This window comes from Arvicanthis niloticus, chromosome 16 (assembly GCF_011762505.2).
Source record: "Arvicanthis niloticus isolate mArvNil1 chromosome 16, mArvNil1.pat.X, whole genome shotgun sequence".
Lineage (NCBI taxonomy): Eukaryota > Metazoa > Chordata > Mammalia > Rodentia > Muridae > Arvicanthis > Arvicanthis niloticus.
Genome location: NC_047673.1, coordinates 16822106 through 16838499, shown reverse-complemented (window position 1 = coordinate 16838499; position 16394 = coordinate 16822106). Strand labels below are relative to the sequence as shown.

Here is a 16394-nt window from a genome sequence, read left to right as displayed (position 1 = left end):
GCCTTCTCATATGATAGAGTACAACCCAATTTACTTCAAGTGAAGCAGTGTGATGTTGAGCAACGTTCAGAGACGCCCAACATTTTCCAGCTCTGGAGTCTTCATGGCCCAACTAAAGTGGCGTGAACCATGAACCGCTGCATGGGTGTAAAAGGATAGATATTGCCACACATTAGTAGCATACCCAGCTGAGAGCTTTGGACTTGGAACAGGTTCAGGTTTCTAGCTTACTCTCTAGACATTGGACTAACTGACCTCTATGGTCACAGAAGCCAGCTCCATCCATCCATCCACCCACCCATCCATCCACACATATATACATATATGCACACATATGCACATTTCATGTTATTAACTATTAAATTTTGTAAATAAATAAACCATGTTGCAAAAAATAAATGTTCAAGAAGCCACAAGTCAAATCAGTAATGACAAGATACATTGTGGCTAATACATTTTATTTTACAAATAAATGATGAATAACTCCACAGACATTGTCAATGAAAGGCACTCAGCAAAGGTAGAAAAACTGGAAGGAAGCACCTTTAAAATAGCCAAGGTTTTCTTTGTTTTTCCTATGAGACCGAACATACTTTGTTTTTCCTATGAGACCGAGACAGTCCACTCATACTGTCTTTAGAACACTTTAAAGAATTCTGAGACTAGAGATCGTATCTATTGTCCATGTTACTAAAATAAGTACAGCAAACAGCCCAGAATCAGTACTCTAGCAGATGTACGTGTACCTGATTGAAGGTTTTATCTTATTGATGTTTTTATTGTTCTGCAGAAAGCTTCAAACTCGACATTAACCAAGAGGATTTTGAGGGTAAAGATAATCGTGGATAAAGCCATGGTAGGAGGGACCTGCCTTCCCAACATCTTTGTGTTGCAGAGAAACAGGAGGAATGTGAATAGGGAACTCCCCCCACCCCATGGGTATGGCTGGGTGTTTGGCCTGCATTATAAGTCTGTGTTCTATGTGCATGCAGTACTCTCAGAGTCCAGAAGAGGGAGTCAGATCCCCAGTAACTTTAGTAACTGAAGCTGCTGTGTGCTGTTCTGGGGATTGAACTGAGGCCCTCTAGAAGAGCAGTAAGTGCTCTTAACCACTCAGTCATCTCTCCTGTCCACTCTTCACTATTTAATATAAATGTTTTTACTCTGTTCAACTGTCAGTCATGATGACATGTTCCAGTAATCCCAGCACTTGGGAGGGGAACTCAGAAAGACTGAGTTTAGTTTCCTACCAGTCGGTGCTACCATAAGGGGACTTAGTCTCCAAAGGTATTTTTTTTTTCTCTGCCTAAAAGTGTGCCAAAGTGTTTCAGGGCATAACAACATACAACCAGTTGACCTTATACTGGCATTAAGGATCATAGCCATGGCATATGACTTTGTATGTAAATGTTCTACTACACAATAGCCTGTCTTTATCTGAGAGACTAGCAGGCTCATTTCCATTATGTTGGGAGTTATTTCATTAATTACAAAATTGGATAACCAGTTCAAATATTTACCTCCTGAGCTTATTTTATGTGTCATAATTGCTTGGCTTCTTTAGTGGAAGTTACATTACATATGTTGAAGATGAAATGGTTTAGCATTTTCCTGTCTAAACAGTATGTGCATACTGCCTTTCTCCCCCACTGAGCTAGTGTATAACCCTGAGTACTTGCTTCATCTCCAGTATTGGCTTTCTTGGCCCACCACTCACTGGTTCTTAGTGTCCTGCCCAAAGGTTTCGTCTTTGGGTCACATGAGTATCACAGTGTGGTTTTATGCCCCTGCCTCCTGCTCTGCCCCACAGATTTCCATTTACCTACAGTCCTTGCAAACGATTCTTAATTAAATCTCCAGTTTCTTTCTATTTTTCTTTTATTGAAAAAAATTTTTTCTTACAGTTTCTTTTGGTTGCAGCTTCCCCTCCCCTCCTCCTCTCCCATCCAAATCTTCCCCTTCTCTGTCTCTCCTTACAAAACAGGCATCTAAGGAATAATTATAAAAGAAAAGACAACCAAAAAAATCAGAATAGGACAAAACAAACAGAAAGAAAAAAAACTAATAACAACAAAAACAACTCAGGAGAAACACATACAGACCCCGAAACACACATATCTGCGTACACAGCTATCTCATAAACACACATATCTGCATACACAGCTATCTCATAAACACACATATCTGCATAAACAGCTATCTCATAAACACACATCTGCACACACAGCTATCTCATAAACACACATATCTACATACACAGCTATCTCATAAACACACATATCTGCATACACAGCTATCTCATAAACACATATCTGTACACACAGCTATCTCATAAACACACATATCTGCATACACAGCTATCTCATAAACACATATCTGCATACACAGCTATCTCATAAACACACATATCTGCATACACAGCTATCTCATAAACACACATATCTGCATACACAGCTATCTCATAAACACACATATCTGCATACACAGCTATCTCATAAACACACATATCTGTGTACACAGCTATCTCATAAACACACACATCTGCACACACAGCTATCTCATAAAAAGACAAAACCGGGAGCCAAAATACGTGCAAAACACTTATAGTGAAAAAAAGGAAAAAAGTCCTGACATTTTCATGAGATAAAGGACCTCCAAAGACGCCACCACTGAGTTCATTTTGTGTTGGTCGTCTACTGTTGTAGTAAATCTCCGACCCAAATAAGACCGGTCAAAGAAAACACAACTCAATATTTATGGATATAAACTGCATGCCTAGATTGGGCAGATTTACCATTACACTACTCTATTCCCCAGCTATGAGAACCCTTATAACTTGCAGTTTTTCCAGGCCACATGCTTCTCCTCCATTGTCCTGCCACCTCCTGCTCCTCCATTGACTTCCTACTCCTCCTCTTCCTTCTCCTCTTCCTCCCTTCCTCCCTTCCTCCTCCTCTCCTTACTCCTCCCACCTTAGCTCCTCCTATATATCACCCTTCCTGTTAAAATAAAAAAAAAATTTCTCTCAAAATACAGTTAGAACATGACTATACCAATTTGTATCAGTAAGGTACAAGATAGACCTAATACCCAGTCCATTTTGTTGACTAAACAGAGCCTCTGTCATCTCTCATAACTAAAAGACTTAGTTCTGAACCTGGCTTATTTCTTGGCTTTAGAATGAATGTTAGCTGAAAACCATTCTCTCAAATCTTTTCTCTCAAAGTAAAAAGCCAGGATTGGCTATGAGACTATAAGTCTTCAACCGCATCAGAAATCCAGAATGACTGAGTTAACTGAAATCATGGGAAGTACAAAGCATAGCTTCTAAAACTTAGCCAATTTATAGAGACCACTGAACACCTGGACAGTCCCTATACTGCAAAATGTTGGAGCATCTGATCTTCAGCCTTTTGGCCCAGAATGATCTGACAGACCTAGTAATGCAGAATTATTAAGGGCTGATTACTCTGTATTGACAGACATAATCAGTAGACTATTACACAAGGGTGTCATTTTCTGGACAGTAATTTGTCTGTAGATGTAAAGAGGCAATTTTTGCCTAGTGGCTGTCTCACCACAACTGGAATAACTCCCAAGATGCTCAATTTCTTCTTAGAATCCAAGACAGGGAATGTGTCAGGAGCATACAGGTCTCTAACCAGAATGAACATTAATACAGAAATGTTAGTAACGTCACTTCTGTGGACTTCTGACGTTTTGAAAACCAACTATCTATGTAAGGCAATCTGGACTGTTGTTCATTAACTCCTCTCAGCTATTTCTAATTAAAATCTAGAAAACACCCTAACAATATATAACCAATTATAACTATTCCTCCCTGTTCCAATAAAACCATTACTTTTCCCTGGAAGGACAGCCTAATATTAACCACTTCAGTCCCCAAGCCCAGGGAATAAGGGCACTAACTCTTCATTAACTTCTACAAGCTGAATTTGGGTGTTGAGATATTAGAAGAGGAGGGAAGAGTAAATTGATAAGCCTCTGATGTCTGTGTCTTCACTGCATCCAGATGAAATTCCAGGACATCAGAGGTTTGAGCAGGTCTGCTCAGCTTGCTTGATGAGTAGATATACCAAGGCTGTATATTCTGCAATATTCTGTGTATTCTCAAAACAAATTTTGGTATCAAGATAATTTTTTGTTTGAATTCTGGAATCTAGTATTCTCGTGGCCTGCCTCTGTCATGTCTAATCCATATAATTCTGGAAGGCAGAAATATCTTAATTGGCTCTTCTGAAAACACACAGACAAAATCTTTTCCCCCAAACAGAATATCCTTGAGCCAGTAATCAGAGAAATCTTTATCTTAACCTCTTTCCCAGAGCAAAAATATAACCACAAAACTGAAAATCATACCCGTCTTCCTTCCCTATTTTGCCAAGCAGAAAATGAACCCAGAATTCCCGCGGGGCCCACGTTAGACAGAACCCGAGTCTCCTGTGAGGCAATATAATTTTATATCATTTAAACACACCTGATTTACACTATCTTTCTGTTCAGCCCCCTGCCTAGAACAGTTTTTTATTCATACCATCTATCTGTTTGGCTCTGTACTCCAGAGCAGCTTCCACTCGTACACTGTACTCTCTATTCTAGAGCCAGTGGCAATTTTCCCTAAATTCTAAACCACAGGTGATAATCCCCACGTGATGTGGAAAAATCTGTTTATAAATCTTTCCTAAAAGCAAATAATCCCTACATTTTAACTTTATACTTAAATCAGTAACTGCTCCACAATGGAGTCTTATTTATTTGGCTCTCTTGGCTCAGAGCAGCCTACAATTTCTCTCAGCAGAGGACCTGCCTGCTAACAGTCTCTTTATTCACAGTTCCTGCACTGGAGTCACGTGACTCCTATCAGCGCCAATCACTTTCTCTCTCTCTCTCTCTCTCTCTCTCTCTCTCTCTCTCTCTCTCTCTCCCTCCCTCCCTCCCTCCCTCCCTCCCTCCCTCCCTCTCTCTCTCTCTCTCTCTCTCTCTCTTTCTTTCCTTCTTTTTAAAATACAACTTTTACTCTCAGGTGAATAGACTTAAATTTCTAGTGAATCCATGCCCGAACTTGGTGGTGTGCCACTTTCCTTCTCCTCTTCTTCTCCTTACTCCTCCCACCTTAGCTCCTCCTACAATCTACTGCTGGGCAAGCGGTCCTTAAGTGGGGCTTATTGGCCCGGTGAGAGTCCATTGGAGAAAACTATTTTTTTCTTCGCAATTAGAGACAGCTTCTGGGTTAGGAAAGGAGCATGTGTCCGCCTCTTACCTCAGCTCCGGGTCCCCATCTGGCACGGACCCACGCTGGCCCTGTTCCCACAGTTTCTGAGTTCATATGCCCATCGGCCCTGCTGTGTCTGGAAGGCCTTGTTTCCTTGGTGTCCTCCATCACCCGTGGCTCTTCTGCTCTTCCTACATCCTCTTCCTCATGGTTGGTTCCATGAGCCCTGAGGGGAGGAATTTGATAGACATATTTAGGATGGAGTGTCATCAGGTTTCCCAGGTCTCTCACTCTCTGCACACTGGTCCAGTTGTGGGCCTCTATCTTTGTTCCCCCCCACCGCAATCAAACTGTATTTCATGTTTCCTCTGGAGTAATCATGTTCAAAGCACTCCATTTAAGCACCACTAACAGGCACGGCTCCCATTTTTCCAGAGCTCGTGAAGTGTCTGCAGCTTTTGCTCATCTGAAACTATCCTAACCTTTCAGTTTTGAGCCTTTTCATCCCATAAGCAGGTTTTTGTTGTTGTTTGTTTTTTGAATTAATTCAAACAAGCTTTCAGAAAGTTGTCACAAGAGGAGTAGCACAGAGCAGCCTTGCTCCCTTTCCCGAATCACAGTCTTATGGTATTGTATTGTCATCTGGGCTGTCTCCCTCCACCTGAATTTGAAAGTGAGTTTTTAATTGCAGGCATCACAGGGATCACCTTCAAAACTACGAACAGCACAGTAGCATTTCTGTCTCAGAACAAACCATCACCGTATCCACACATGGTGATGCTAGCTCTGTATCCACACAGTGTGATATTGACACTGTATCCACACAGTGTGATATTGGCACCATATCCACAGTGTGATGTTAGCTCTGTATCCACACATTGTGATATTGGCACCGTATCCACACAGTGTGGTCATACAGAGGCTGCAGTTTATATTTAAAGAACTATGGCTAAAAATTGCTCAGATTACATATTGATGTCTGACATTGCTGCTTCGAAGTTTCTAGGTATTCAGATTCTATCTGTTCACTTTGGTATTTCAAACTATGTATGTCTTGATGTTAATTTGCTTGCTACTAAAATAATTGTGTAGATTATAAATATAATTAATTTATATTTGTAAATAATATGTTTACAATGATGATTTATACAATCATAGAGAATATTTATTTCTATGCCTGTAAACAAGATGTTAATCACAGGTATACCTTTTTAATACTCCTTGTTATGGCACTAGAGTTGTGTGTAAAACACACAAGTAAAGACAGTAACTGGAAAAAGGTTAGAGACCTTAAAGAATTAACTATCAATCAATTTTAACATATTTTTACTTTGCCTCTTTCATTGCATACTGCATTGTTTTAACTTTTACACTTACTTGAAACTATTTAAAAGTGGTTGCTTCATCTTTTATACTAGTAATTGAGAAATAAATGTGTCTTCCAGTTTGACCATATGGGCTCTGAGGTGGGAGTCGCGACTCAGAAAGTTGTTCATATCTTTGGTCTCATTAACACTGTAAGTACTTCCATTTCTATCGGAGTAAGAGACTATGGTTAACTCACCTACATGGTTTGTGTGTATAGCTGTGCATTTTTGGTGAAATGCACATTCCTTCCAGCACCTTCTCCTGTGGGCTGGGTTTTCTCCTCAAAGTGATATGTGGAATGTAATCCTAGTGTTTCTGGGCATGGCAGAGTGATTGGCAACCCAAACTGAGCAAATCCCCCTTTCAGATGTTTTCACAGCTGAAGATGACTGTGATGTTAAACTCTCTGGAGATCTGGTCAGAACAAAATGAGATAGAAACAAATGGGGATGCTGATGAAGTCCTGCAAAGGTTTCTGCTGTGGAAACGCAAGGAAACCTCTCAAAGGCCCAAGGACATAACCTACTTACTCCTGTGAGTACTTCTCACATTGATGAGGACTTAAGTGACTATTAATGTCAACTGTCAAAGTCATATATTTGTAATTATAATAGAACTCTGAAGATGACTAGAGTGCCAGCACAGGCAAGATGCAAAGATCTGATCACATAGTCAAACCTAGCTGTCCCATGTCCTGTTGTCCTGTGCCCCGCCCCTCCTGCCTCTAACCCTGGGATCCCATCACCCCCTTATTTCAGTACCACAGTGGAAGTGTAAAAAGCATCAGGATGAACACACGGCTCTGTTTATAGAGACCTCAAGGGAAATATTTACACCATGATGTTAATGCTATGAAGGCAATCAATTGCCTATGTTGTTGGTTAAAATGTAAATAATTGAAATGGGCCAACTACTTCCCTTCACTAAAGCTACTCTCCAGTGCTTCTATAGAGACCTAAGATGTAGATTTTTAGCTACTAGGTCTGCATGTTTCCAGAGTCTTTATGTAGATTTTAGTATTACTCAATCATTTTACAAGAAAGTATAAGAAGCTCACTCATGAAGATCTGAAGAGATTCAAACGTAACGGTGTGTCTTCTGTTGCCTCCTGTCAGGTCTGAGGCTAGGGCTGGTGTTTAAGAGCAACATAATGGTTAACTTCTGCATCCTACCTCTGTTTTTCTTAGCGCACCTCTCTTCCCCACTCCTTAGCCTCTAGTCCCACACTTTAAGGTTTGTTCAGTCCTTGAAAGCTTGACAATAGATAACATTGGCTTTTAGATTTTACAATCAATATCCACCCATTGATGGGGATCCCGACAAATAGGTTATTGAAATACTAAGCTCTACTAGGTTTTGGATTGTGTATCATAGAATCTTAAAATGTCATTATTAAGTTAAATTCCTATGGAATATGGAGTACATAGTAATTGTGTTTTTACTACTTACTGAGTGATTTTAGTTCACTCTGCCAATTGGTTAGGCATTTTTAACTCATTCATATTCAAAATAGTTGGTGGCTGGTAAAAATTTCATGCTGATATTTTTACTGTCCTATAGATTGTTCTCCTGTCTTGCTTAGGTATGGACTGTATAGATTCTAGATGGTTGTACCTCTCCTGTACTCAGTCACTGTCTTGTGTGTATTAACTTTGGTAGTCTCCTTTCTTCTTTCATTCTCTTCCATCATGTGTATATTCCATAGATTTCTTTGTTTACCATTTCATTTGCATGAAATATCAAATCTAAGCCAATTATAATGTCCTCTCTAGCAACATTCTGAAACAAGTGCACTGACATGAACTTTTAATTTAGGTATAAGGATCATCCTGATTATGTGGGAGCGACATATCATGGGATGGCCTGCAACACAAAGTTTACAGCAGGAATCGCTCTGGTATGCCTTTGGTCATCCCTGTCCCCTCAACAGTAATTTCCAGGATCACCTGAGTGAGCAGAAAGATGCAGAATGCATTCATGTACACTTTCAGCAATTTTCTTTACAGCAGTGGGTTTTAATTTGTTAGAACTCATAAAAGAGTTGGTTTGTGCCAAGTGGTGGTGGCACGCACCTTCCGTCCCAGCACTCAGGAGGTAGAGGCAGGTGGATCTCTGAGTCTGAGGTCAGACTGATATACAGAATGAGTTCCAGGACAGGCAGGGCTACACAGAGAAACCCTGTCTGGGAAAACAAGAGTTGGTTTAGTAAGGGAAAACACCTCACGTTTGCAGTTTTAACCAGTCTGTGGTGTTAGCTGTATTCACCTGATTGTGGGATAAGTCTCAAGGTCTGTCCACCTTTTAAAAACAAGTCTCCAGATCTATCAGACAGCCCCTCCTCTGTCCCAGGTGATGCTCCTTCTGTGTTCTGTTCCTATTGTTGTAACAACTTTGGGGTTTACATGTAAGTGGGATGACTCAGTATATGTCTGCCTATGACTAAATTAGTGTATATAGTACAATGTACTTAAGGTTCATCTATGCCATAAAGTATGTCCTTTTTAATGACTGAATAATATCAGAGTATATCACCTTTGAATGTATTCATTCTACCAACAGACTTTTTTATTTCTTTCTGTGCCTTTGTTGTTATGCAGTGTGCTGTAATATACATAACAGCGCAGATATCTCTTTGAGGTCCTAATAATGGTTAGTCTAGGTGTATGACCAAAAGTCAGCTTGCAGGCTTACGAATCAGTCTTGTTATTAATACCTTGTGGTTCTATTGACTTTGATAGAGGTTATACCAGTTTGTAATCCTTTCACCAGTGTATAAATTAGTTGCATAGTCAGCCAAACATTTCCTGTTTTGTTTTAGTTAATAGAGATGGGCTAATATTATATCTATTTCCTTTTTACTGTGTTTCTACAGTTGCAAATGATGCAATACCAGTTCATATACTCAGTAGACATTAGAGTGTATCACCAGAGAAATAGCTAGTGAAGTATTTTACTTATTTTTAAAAATGGTTTAATGCTTTTTTTGTTGAGTTATTAGCATCTTCTACATCATGGATATAATCCTTTGTCAGACATTTGGTCTGCTAATATTTCTTCCTATTCCTGTGTGTCACTTTCTTTACTCTGCTTTTTAATCATGACATTGAAATGGGGACATCTGTAACAATGGCAGAATCTTCTCTGTCCATCTTTGCCTGTGCCCCCATCCTTCAAGGGTATGATGGTGTCCATGTCCTGTTATCTTCTGTTTTATAGTTGTGAAGCTCTTGCCCAGGTCTTGAATTCATTTTTGGCTAGTTTTTGTAGATAAAGTTAAATATAAAAGATCTGACTGATTGCTCTTTTTCATGTGGCTGTTTTGATTTTAGTCCACTCTGCCAATTGGTTAGGCATTTTTTTAACTCATTCATATTCAAAATAGTTGGTGGCAGGAAAAAATTTCATGTTGCCATTTTTTCTGTCCTATAGGTTATTTTCCTGTCTTGCTTAGGTATGTCCTGTATAGATTCTAGATGGTTTTACCTCTCCTATACTCAGTCACTGTCTTATATGTGCTATTAACTTTGGTGGTCTCCTTTGATTCTCTTCCATTATGTGTATATTCCATAGATTTCTTTGTTTACCATTTCACTTGCATGAAATATTAAATTTAAGCAAATTATAAAGTATAAGTAAAATTTTATTTTAAATTCCATTATAAATTAAAATTTAAGTCTATTAAACATAACAATTCTTAACTAAAATTATAAACAAAACTCTACCATTTATTGATATATATCCCATATTATATTACTAACATCCCAAATTAAATATTTTTATATGGAATATGCATTGCTTACACTGTTAATTTTGTTTTTGTTTTCATTCCTTAAATACTATATAAAATATAAAAATGAATTTATATCTTGTATAGTGCATATAAAAATAGTAACAGTTTGTCCACATTTTTAACTTTTCAAGAGGACTTTATAGTTTGCACCTGGCTTCCTGGTACTGTTTCTTTCAAAGCATAATGATGACATAAGCAATTCTTGTAGGTCAGATTTGCTAGTAATGGGCTTTGGCTAGCTCATCTGAAAGGTGGGTAAGTGTGTCACTACATGAACTACAAATTTTATCTCACTAAATATACTATTTTTTTTTGTTCCTATTTCTCCCACATGTCAGTTCCATTTGGACTAAAAAATATATATTACTTAAGAAAAAAATGACAATTTGCTCATTTTTGACATTTTAAAGTTCCTTTTATTTAATATTTTGAATGCATCAGCAACTCTCTTCAGGCCTATAAAGTGTCCTTTCACGAACAAGTATTTAAAATAAATTGGGTGTGATCATGTGATACAATGAACTATGTATTTTTTCCCCCAAAGGTGTGATCAAATACCCAAAGAAAGCAAGTTACAGAAGGAAGGTTTTACTTTGGCTCATAATCTTGAGTGCAGTCTATCATGATGGGGCAGGCATGGCAGCAGGAGCTTGAGGCCGCTGGGCCCATTACATCCACAGCAGAGAGAGGCAGAGGCTGCTGCTCAGCTAGATTTCTCCATTTGATATACTCTGTGGCCCCAGCCTATGAGGGTGGGCCTATCTACCATAATTAACCTAATCCAGATAACACACAGACACGCCTAGAGGTCCCCCCCCCGCCCCCGGCAATTCTAAATCCAACTAAGTTGACAAACTTTATAATCACAAATTGTTATCCAGTAATTTAAGAGAATAAAACATCAACTACACAAGACCCAGGAGAACGGAAATACACAGTGGCAGTGACAGATGCAGGTGGGGGTGGAAGGGCGTGGCCCAGGAGCTGAAAAATCTATAATGGACCACAAAGAAGCATCTTTGCTAGGTGTGCGCAGAAATGGCATCAGCAAATACTACTACCCTACTTTTTGAGAAAGCAGTTTAAGTTTCCTCAAGCAGTTTCTGAAATCAAAATTGATTGCCAATTAACTCTTCATGATTTAAAATTTCTCTAATTATTGTCTTGAAAAATATATTACTATAATCATTCTTCTTCTCTAAATGTCTTTATGCTTATTTGAGTTCTATTCAATAATGTCATAAAATTACAAAGATAGCAATCTTATTTTTCCACATGTCAGCTCCATTTGGACTAAAAATCATTGCTTAAGGGAAAAAAAATCAAAGTTGCTCTTTTTAAAACATTCTCAAAATAATTTTAGTTTCACATTTTCTTGACTTTGCGTTCTACTTTAGGCATCATTGTGACAAGCCTGACAGAAGCAAACAGGCAGAAGAAAAAGAGAAGGATGAGAAGAGGGAGGAAGAGGGGGAGGAGCAGGAGGAGGAGGAGAAGGAGGAGGAGGAAGAGAAGGAGGAAGAGGAGGGGAGAAAAAGGAAGAGGAGGGGAGAAGGAGGAAGAGGAGAAAGGGGAGGAGGAGGAAGAAGAGAAAGAAGAGGAGAAAGGGGAGGAGAAGAAAGAGGAGAAAGAAGAGGAGAAAGAAGAGGAGAAAGAAGAGGAGAAAGGGGAGGAGGAGGAAGAGGAGAAAGAAGAGGAGAAAGGGGAGGACGAGGAAGAGGGGAAGAGGAGAAAGGGGAGGAGGAGGAAGAGGAGAAAGAAGAGGAGGGGGAAGAGGGGGGGAAAGGAAGAGGAGGGGAAAGAGGAGGAAGAAGGGGAGGAGGAGAAAAAGGAAGAGGAGGGGGAGAAGGAGTGGGAGAAAGAGGAAGAGGACAGAGAAGAGGAAGGGGAGGAAGAGGACTTACATAATCCGTTCTTCTTCTTTTTTTTAAATCTATTCAGCACCCAAAGACGTTAGCTGTGGAGGGCTTTGCCATTGTTCTCTCACAGTTGCTGGGAATTAACCTGGGGCTGACCTATGATGACATCTACAATTGCTTCTGTCCAGGAAGCACATGCATAATGAATCCTTCAGCAATGTAAGGTTTTTTTCCAAATCTGACCTTTAGAGACACCTAGGAAATATTTGTAGTATGTGTGATGTGCATTTTGTCACAGTACAGCTCGACTAGGAAGCGCTTGAGTGAATGCATAAGCAATTATTTAAAGCACATGGAAGAGAATGAGTTCGGAGTGTTCCAGGAAACATGCTCACAGTTGTTAACAGTTAGCAGTGAGTACGCGACTAGTACACGGAGTGAAGTGGATGTGAATGGGTTCATTTGTCAGCACTGTTGGCAAGTTTCTAGGGAAGGGTGAGTGATGCTGAAATATCAGAGTCCTTGGAGGCTCAACAGACCTGTAAATAAGGAGATTTGGCTGTGTACATTGGGGTGGAGGGAGGGAAAGGGTTTCAAAAAACTCACAAACTACTGAGACTATAAGGAAAATACTGTAGGCATGGGGAAACAAGGTAAGGAGCAGCAATGAGCCGAAGATTCAGGGAAAGATAAGGAGATGGGATGAAGGTGTGGGCAGGGCGTGAGGTGATTTATGTTCAGGTGTGAGGTAGAACCTGAGGTGTTGGTTTGTGTTTGCAGAGTGGGAGATTTTACAATAAATTCAATAATGCACAATCTATTCAGCATGGGTAAGTTAGATGTGCCCAGCAATGTGAACAGGCTGTGCATCCAAGCACAATCCCTTGAGTCATCTTGGGAGATGGGTGGTCTCATAATAATCCATGGAAGTTTACTAACATTGAGAAGTAAGGACACTGAAGAATCACTCACGTGCTCCTGGCTATCACAAATCACTACTAAATATTGAAATATCCAGGACAGTTTTATCTGTTGTGATCCGGCTTATGATTAGTTGTCAGTTAGGCCTGTCAAACATGCAGTTCTAAAACCCATACAGGCTGGATCTCAAGGACAGGTGCTCTAGAATGTACAGACCCTCAGTTGATGGGAGAGGCTTAAAATTTTGTGCAGATAATTTTGAAAGATGTCACAAGGTAAAAAGAGGAGCTTAGAGTGGAGGCTTCCATCAGCCGAGAGGAAGGGGTTGCAGCAGGGCGTGCAATCTTGCCAAGGGAGGGGTGTGTATATATAAGGAATGGAGGGGAGGGTAAAAGCCACATGTGCAAAATCATCAAACCAGAAGCACTGGTTTCTGTCTCCTCAAAGTCTTCCATGTACTAGGGAGGACAACAAAAAACTAGAAAAATCTAGGGAGGGTGGGATGCAAAAACCAAGAATATGAAATGCACCGGTTAAAGCATACCAGCAGTGTAAGGCTGCTCAGTAGTAACACAATGTTACAAAGCAAACAGTTACAAGCAGTCACTGGGGACTCTTAAAAGAGAAGCCTGGGGAGATGATGCAGTGGGTAAGACTGCCTACTACTGTGCCAGCATGAGGACCGGGTTTCAAATCCCTAGAACCCCTGTAAAAATGTAGAGCATGGCCATGTCTATCTGTTACCCCAATTTGGTGACAGAGATAAGCAGATGCCCAAAATTGACTGGCTAAGTAGCCACACTGGAAAGATGCCCTTCGAGTTTCCTGAGAGACCCTGTTGGAGCAATGAGGTGGGAACCATTGGAGGAAGAGACAGGAAGGCTTCCTCTGGCTTCCACATGTGTGTACACAGGCACATACAGCAGTACATACATGTATACAACACATACACACTGCTTACATGTCTGCCTCCCTTAATGTTGGCTGTGCAAGGGATGAGAGGCAGCTGGCTGGTGAGGTCAAAGGTGCTGGAAACATGTCTTCATCTAATTGTGTGGCTTTGGGCATTCTAAAGAAATCTAACAACAAGATCCCAAATCACCTGTATGAGCTATAAACACTCTTGTCTTTCGAAAACAGTAATGGTTGATTTCAGGGCCAAAGGTGAGAAAATAAAAATGAGCCTCAGAAAGTTCTGGGCTCACCAGAGGGCCATAAAAGCTACTGTCCACTTGCTGAATCTGGGCAATGCCACACCAGCATCCTGAGAAATTCTGAAAATTCTTCCTTCAACTGCAAACAACACTAGCAATACTAGTAATAAATTGCATGCCATCAAAGGAAGAAATCGATTTCATGCTAATGCCATCATGTCAACAAATACAATGAAAGTTAAAAATTACAGCCATAAATGGGATATTTACATTAAAATAAGTTTCTCCCTAAACATTTATAAACCAAAGAGGGAAATGTACGCAGTTGAATGAATGCCTTTGCCAGTGTGGCTTTTTTTTTTCACAAATGAATTCATCTAGTTGATGGTACCAACTTTTAGGTCATGGTGAAATGAACAGAGTGGCCTGTCTGTGCTCACATCACCCAGATGCTGGATCTACTCACAGTTTTCTGTGTCTCAGAAGAAAGGGTCATTGGACAAAACAACTGTAGTATAATTAATAGAGCTGTCCAAGATCACAAAAGCTTAACAAAACCAAGACAACCAAAGGCCAGTGCTTTAGTCTTTCCAGAAACCCATAGTGAGCTTACACCAAGGTCATGTCTATGTAGGACACCTAGGATAAAGTATGTCAGGACAAAGTGCCACCATCTTACTGTTTTCTTGTTACAAGATTGTATTCTTATACAAGCACATGCATTGTGTAGAGGTCAGGGGATAGCTTTTGGGAGTCATTTCTGTCTACATCATATGGGTAGGACAGGCACTCTTACCTGCTAAGCATTCTTGCTAGCCCATGGTTATTATTTTTAACAAGGAAAATTGATTCTCAGATTATATTTGCATCACTGAGAAAAGTTTGAGGTACTCACAAAATTCAACCCAAACTCACTGAACTCTCTGCTCTTAAATGTATAGAAATATTGGTAATGGGGTTGGTAACATGAAGACTTTGGAGGCTGGGGCATGAGAGTCAGTTGAGGCTAGGAGACTGTAAGACCCCCAGGAAGGGAGGACCTCACCCAAGCCTCAGGAATTCATGGCCACCCAATAACTCACAAGACACCAATCTGGATGTAATCAGCAAGAGGTATATTTTGATCAGCATGCTGAGGCCAAGACCCATAACCCACACAGGGGCAGTGGGGTCTGACCCTGGGCTTTGGAGGCAGAGAAAATTTAAAGGCAAAAACCACAAGGCAAAAACCACAACCCAGGGGGAAAAACCACAACCCAGGGGGAAAAACCACAACCCAGGGGGAGTGAAGGGAGGGGTATTAGAGAGTACTTGTGGAAAGTCCCAGCCCATTATTCAGTTTGTGACGGTACAAGGAATAATCATGGAGAACATTTTGTATAGGCTATTCTCAAGAGCCTATTCGTACTCAACCATCTATTTATCTTGTGGTCAGCCAAGTTCCTGAAACACAGAGCTCATGACCAAGTTGACCTGCACTCTTGGTTCTGCTTAGGCTGTTATGAATTTTTGAAAATTTTTAACCCTTTTGAGATCAGCTTGGGTAATAGAGAAGATAACTCTTAAAGAAGGACATGAACACACACACACACACACACAAAAGGAAAAATAAAAATGTAATATTAAAATATTTAATAAATAAATATTTTTATGGAAAAATAAAAGGAATCAAAGGTTGTTTGCTTTCCTTGGCGATGAAAGTATTATATACTTTCATCACCAATGATAGAATCATGATTGACAATTTCCATTTTTCTCCTTACATGTTCTTATTAGTCATGTAGTCTTAGAGTAATAATTATGTTGAAACTAATGCAGAGCCTTTATGCTCCTGAAGCTGAGGTATCTCCCACTCCAATATTCTCTATTTTCTGTATAGTGATTCTAAGAAATAGCAATAGAAATGAATGTACTGCTTTGGTTATGACCTGCATTAACCTAGTGGTAACCCCCCTCTCTCCTTCTTGGCTCTTCTTTAAGGTGAGTATTTAAAGATTCATATGCTTTGTTAAAGAATATGTTTGGGTAGCAGTTGCATTTTCATTTATCTGAAGAATATTAATTTATTT

General features: G+C 39.9%; 1 protein-coding gene across 2 annotated transcripts in view; it reads left to right on the top strand.

Annotated features, from left to right (window-relative positions):
* The window catches only part of LOC117722015 (A disintegrin and metallopeptidase domain 3-like), a 61913-nt gene that overhangs the window by 12877 nt on the left and 32642 nt on the right, over window positions 1–16394 (top strand). For both annotated transcript variants that reach the window (XM_034520947.2, XM_076913917.1), the window contains exons 7-11: window positions 791–856; window positions 6679–6750; window positions 6969–7135; window positions 8417–8498; window positions 12333–12469. In XM_034520947.2, coding sequence (XP_034376838.1) covers window positions 791–856; window positions 6679–6750; window positions 6969–7135; window positions 8417–8498; window positions 12333–12469 — 524 coding nt within the window. The remainder of the gene's footprint in view (window positions 1–790; window positions 857–6678; window positions 6751–6968; window positions 7136–8416; window positions 8499–12332; window positions 12470–16394) is intronic.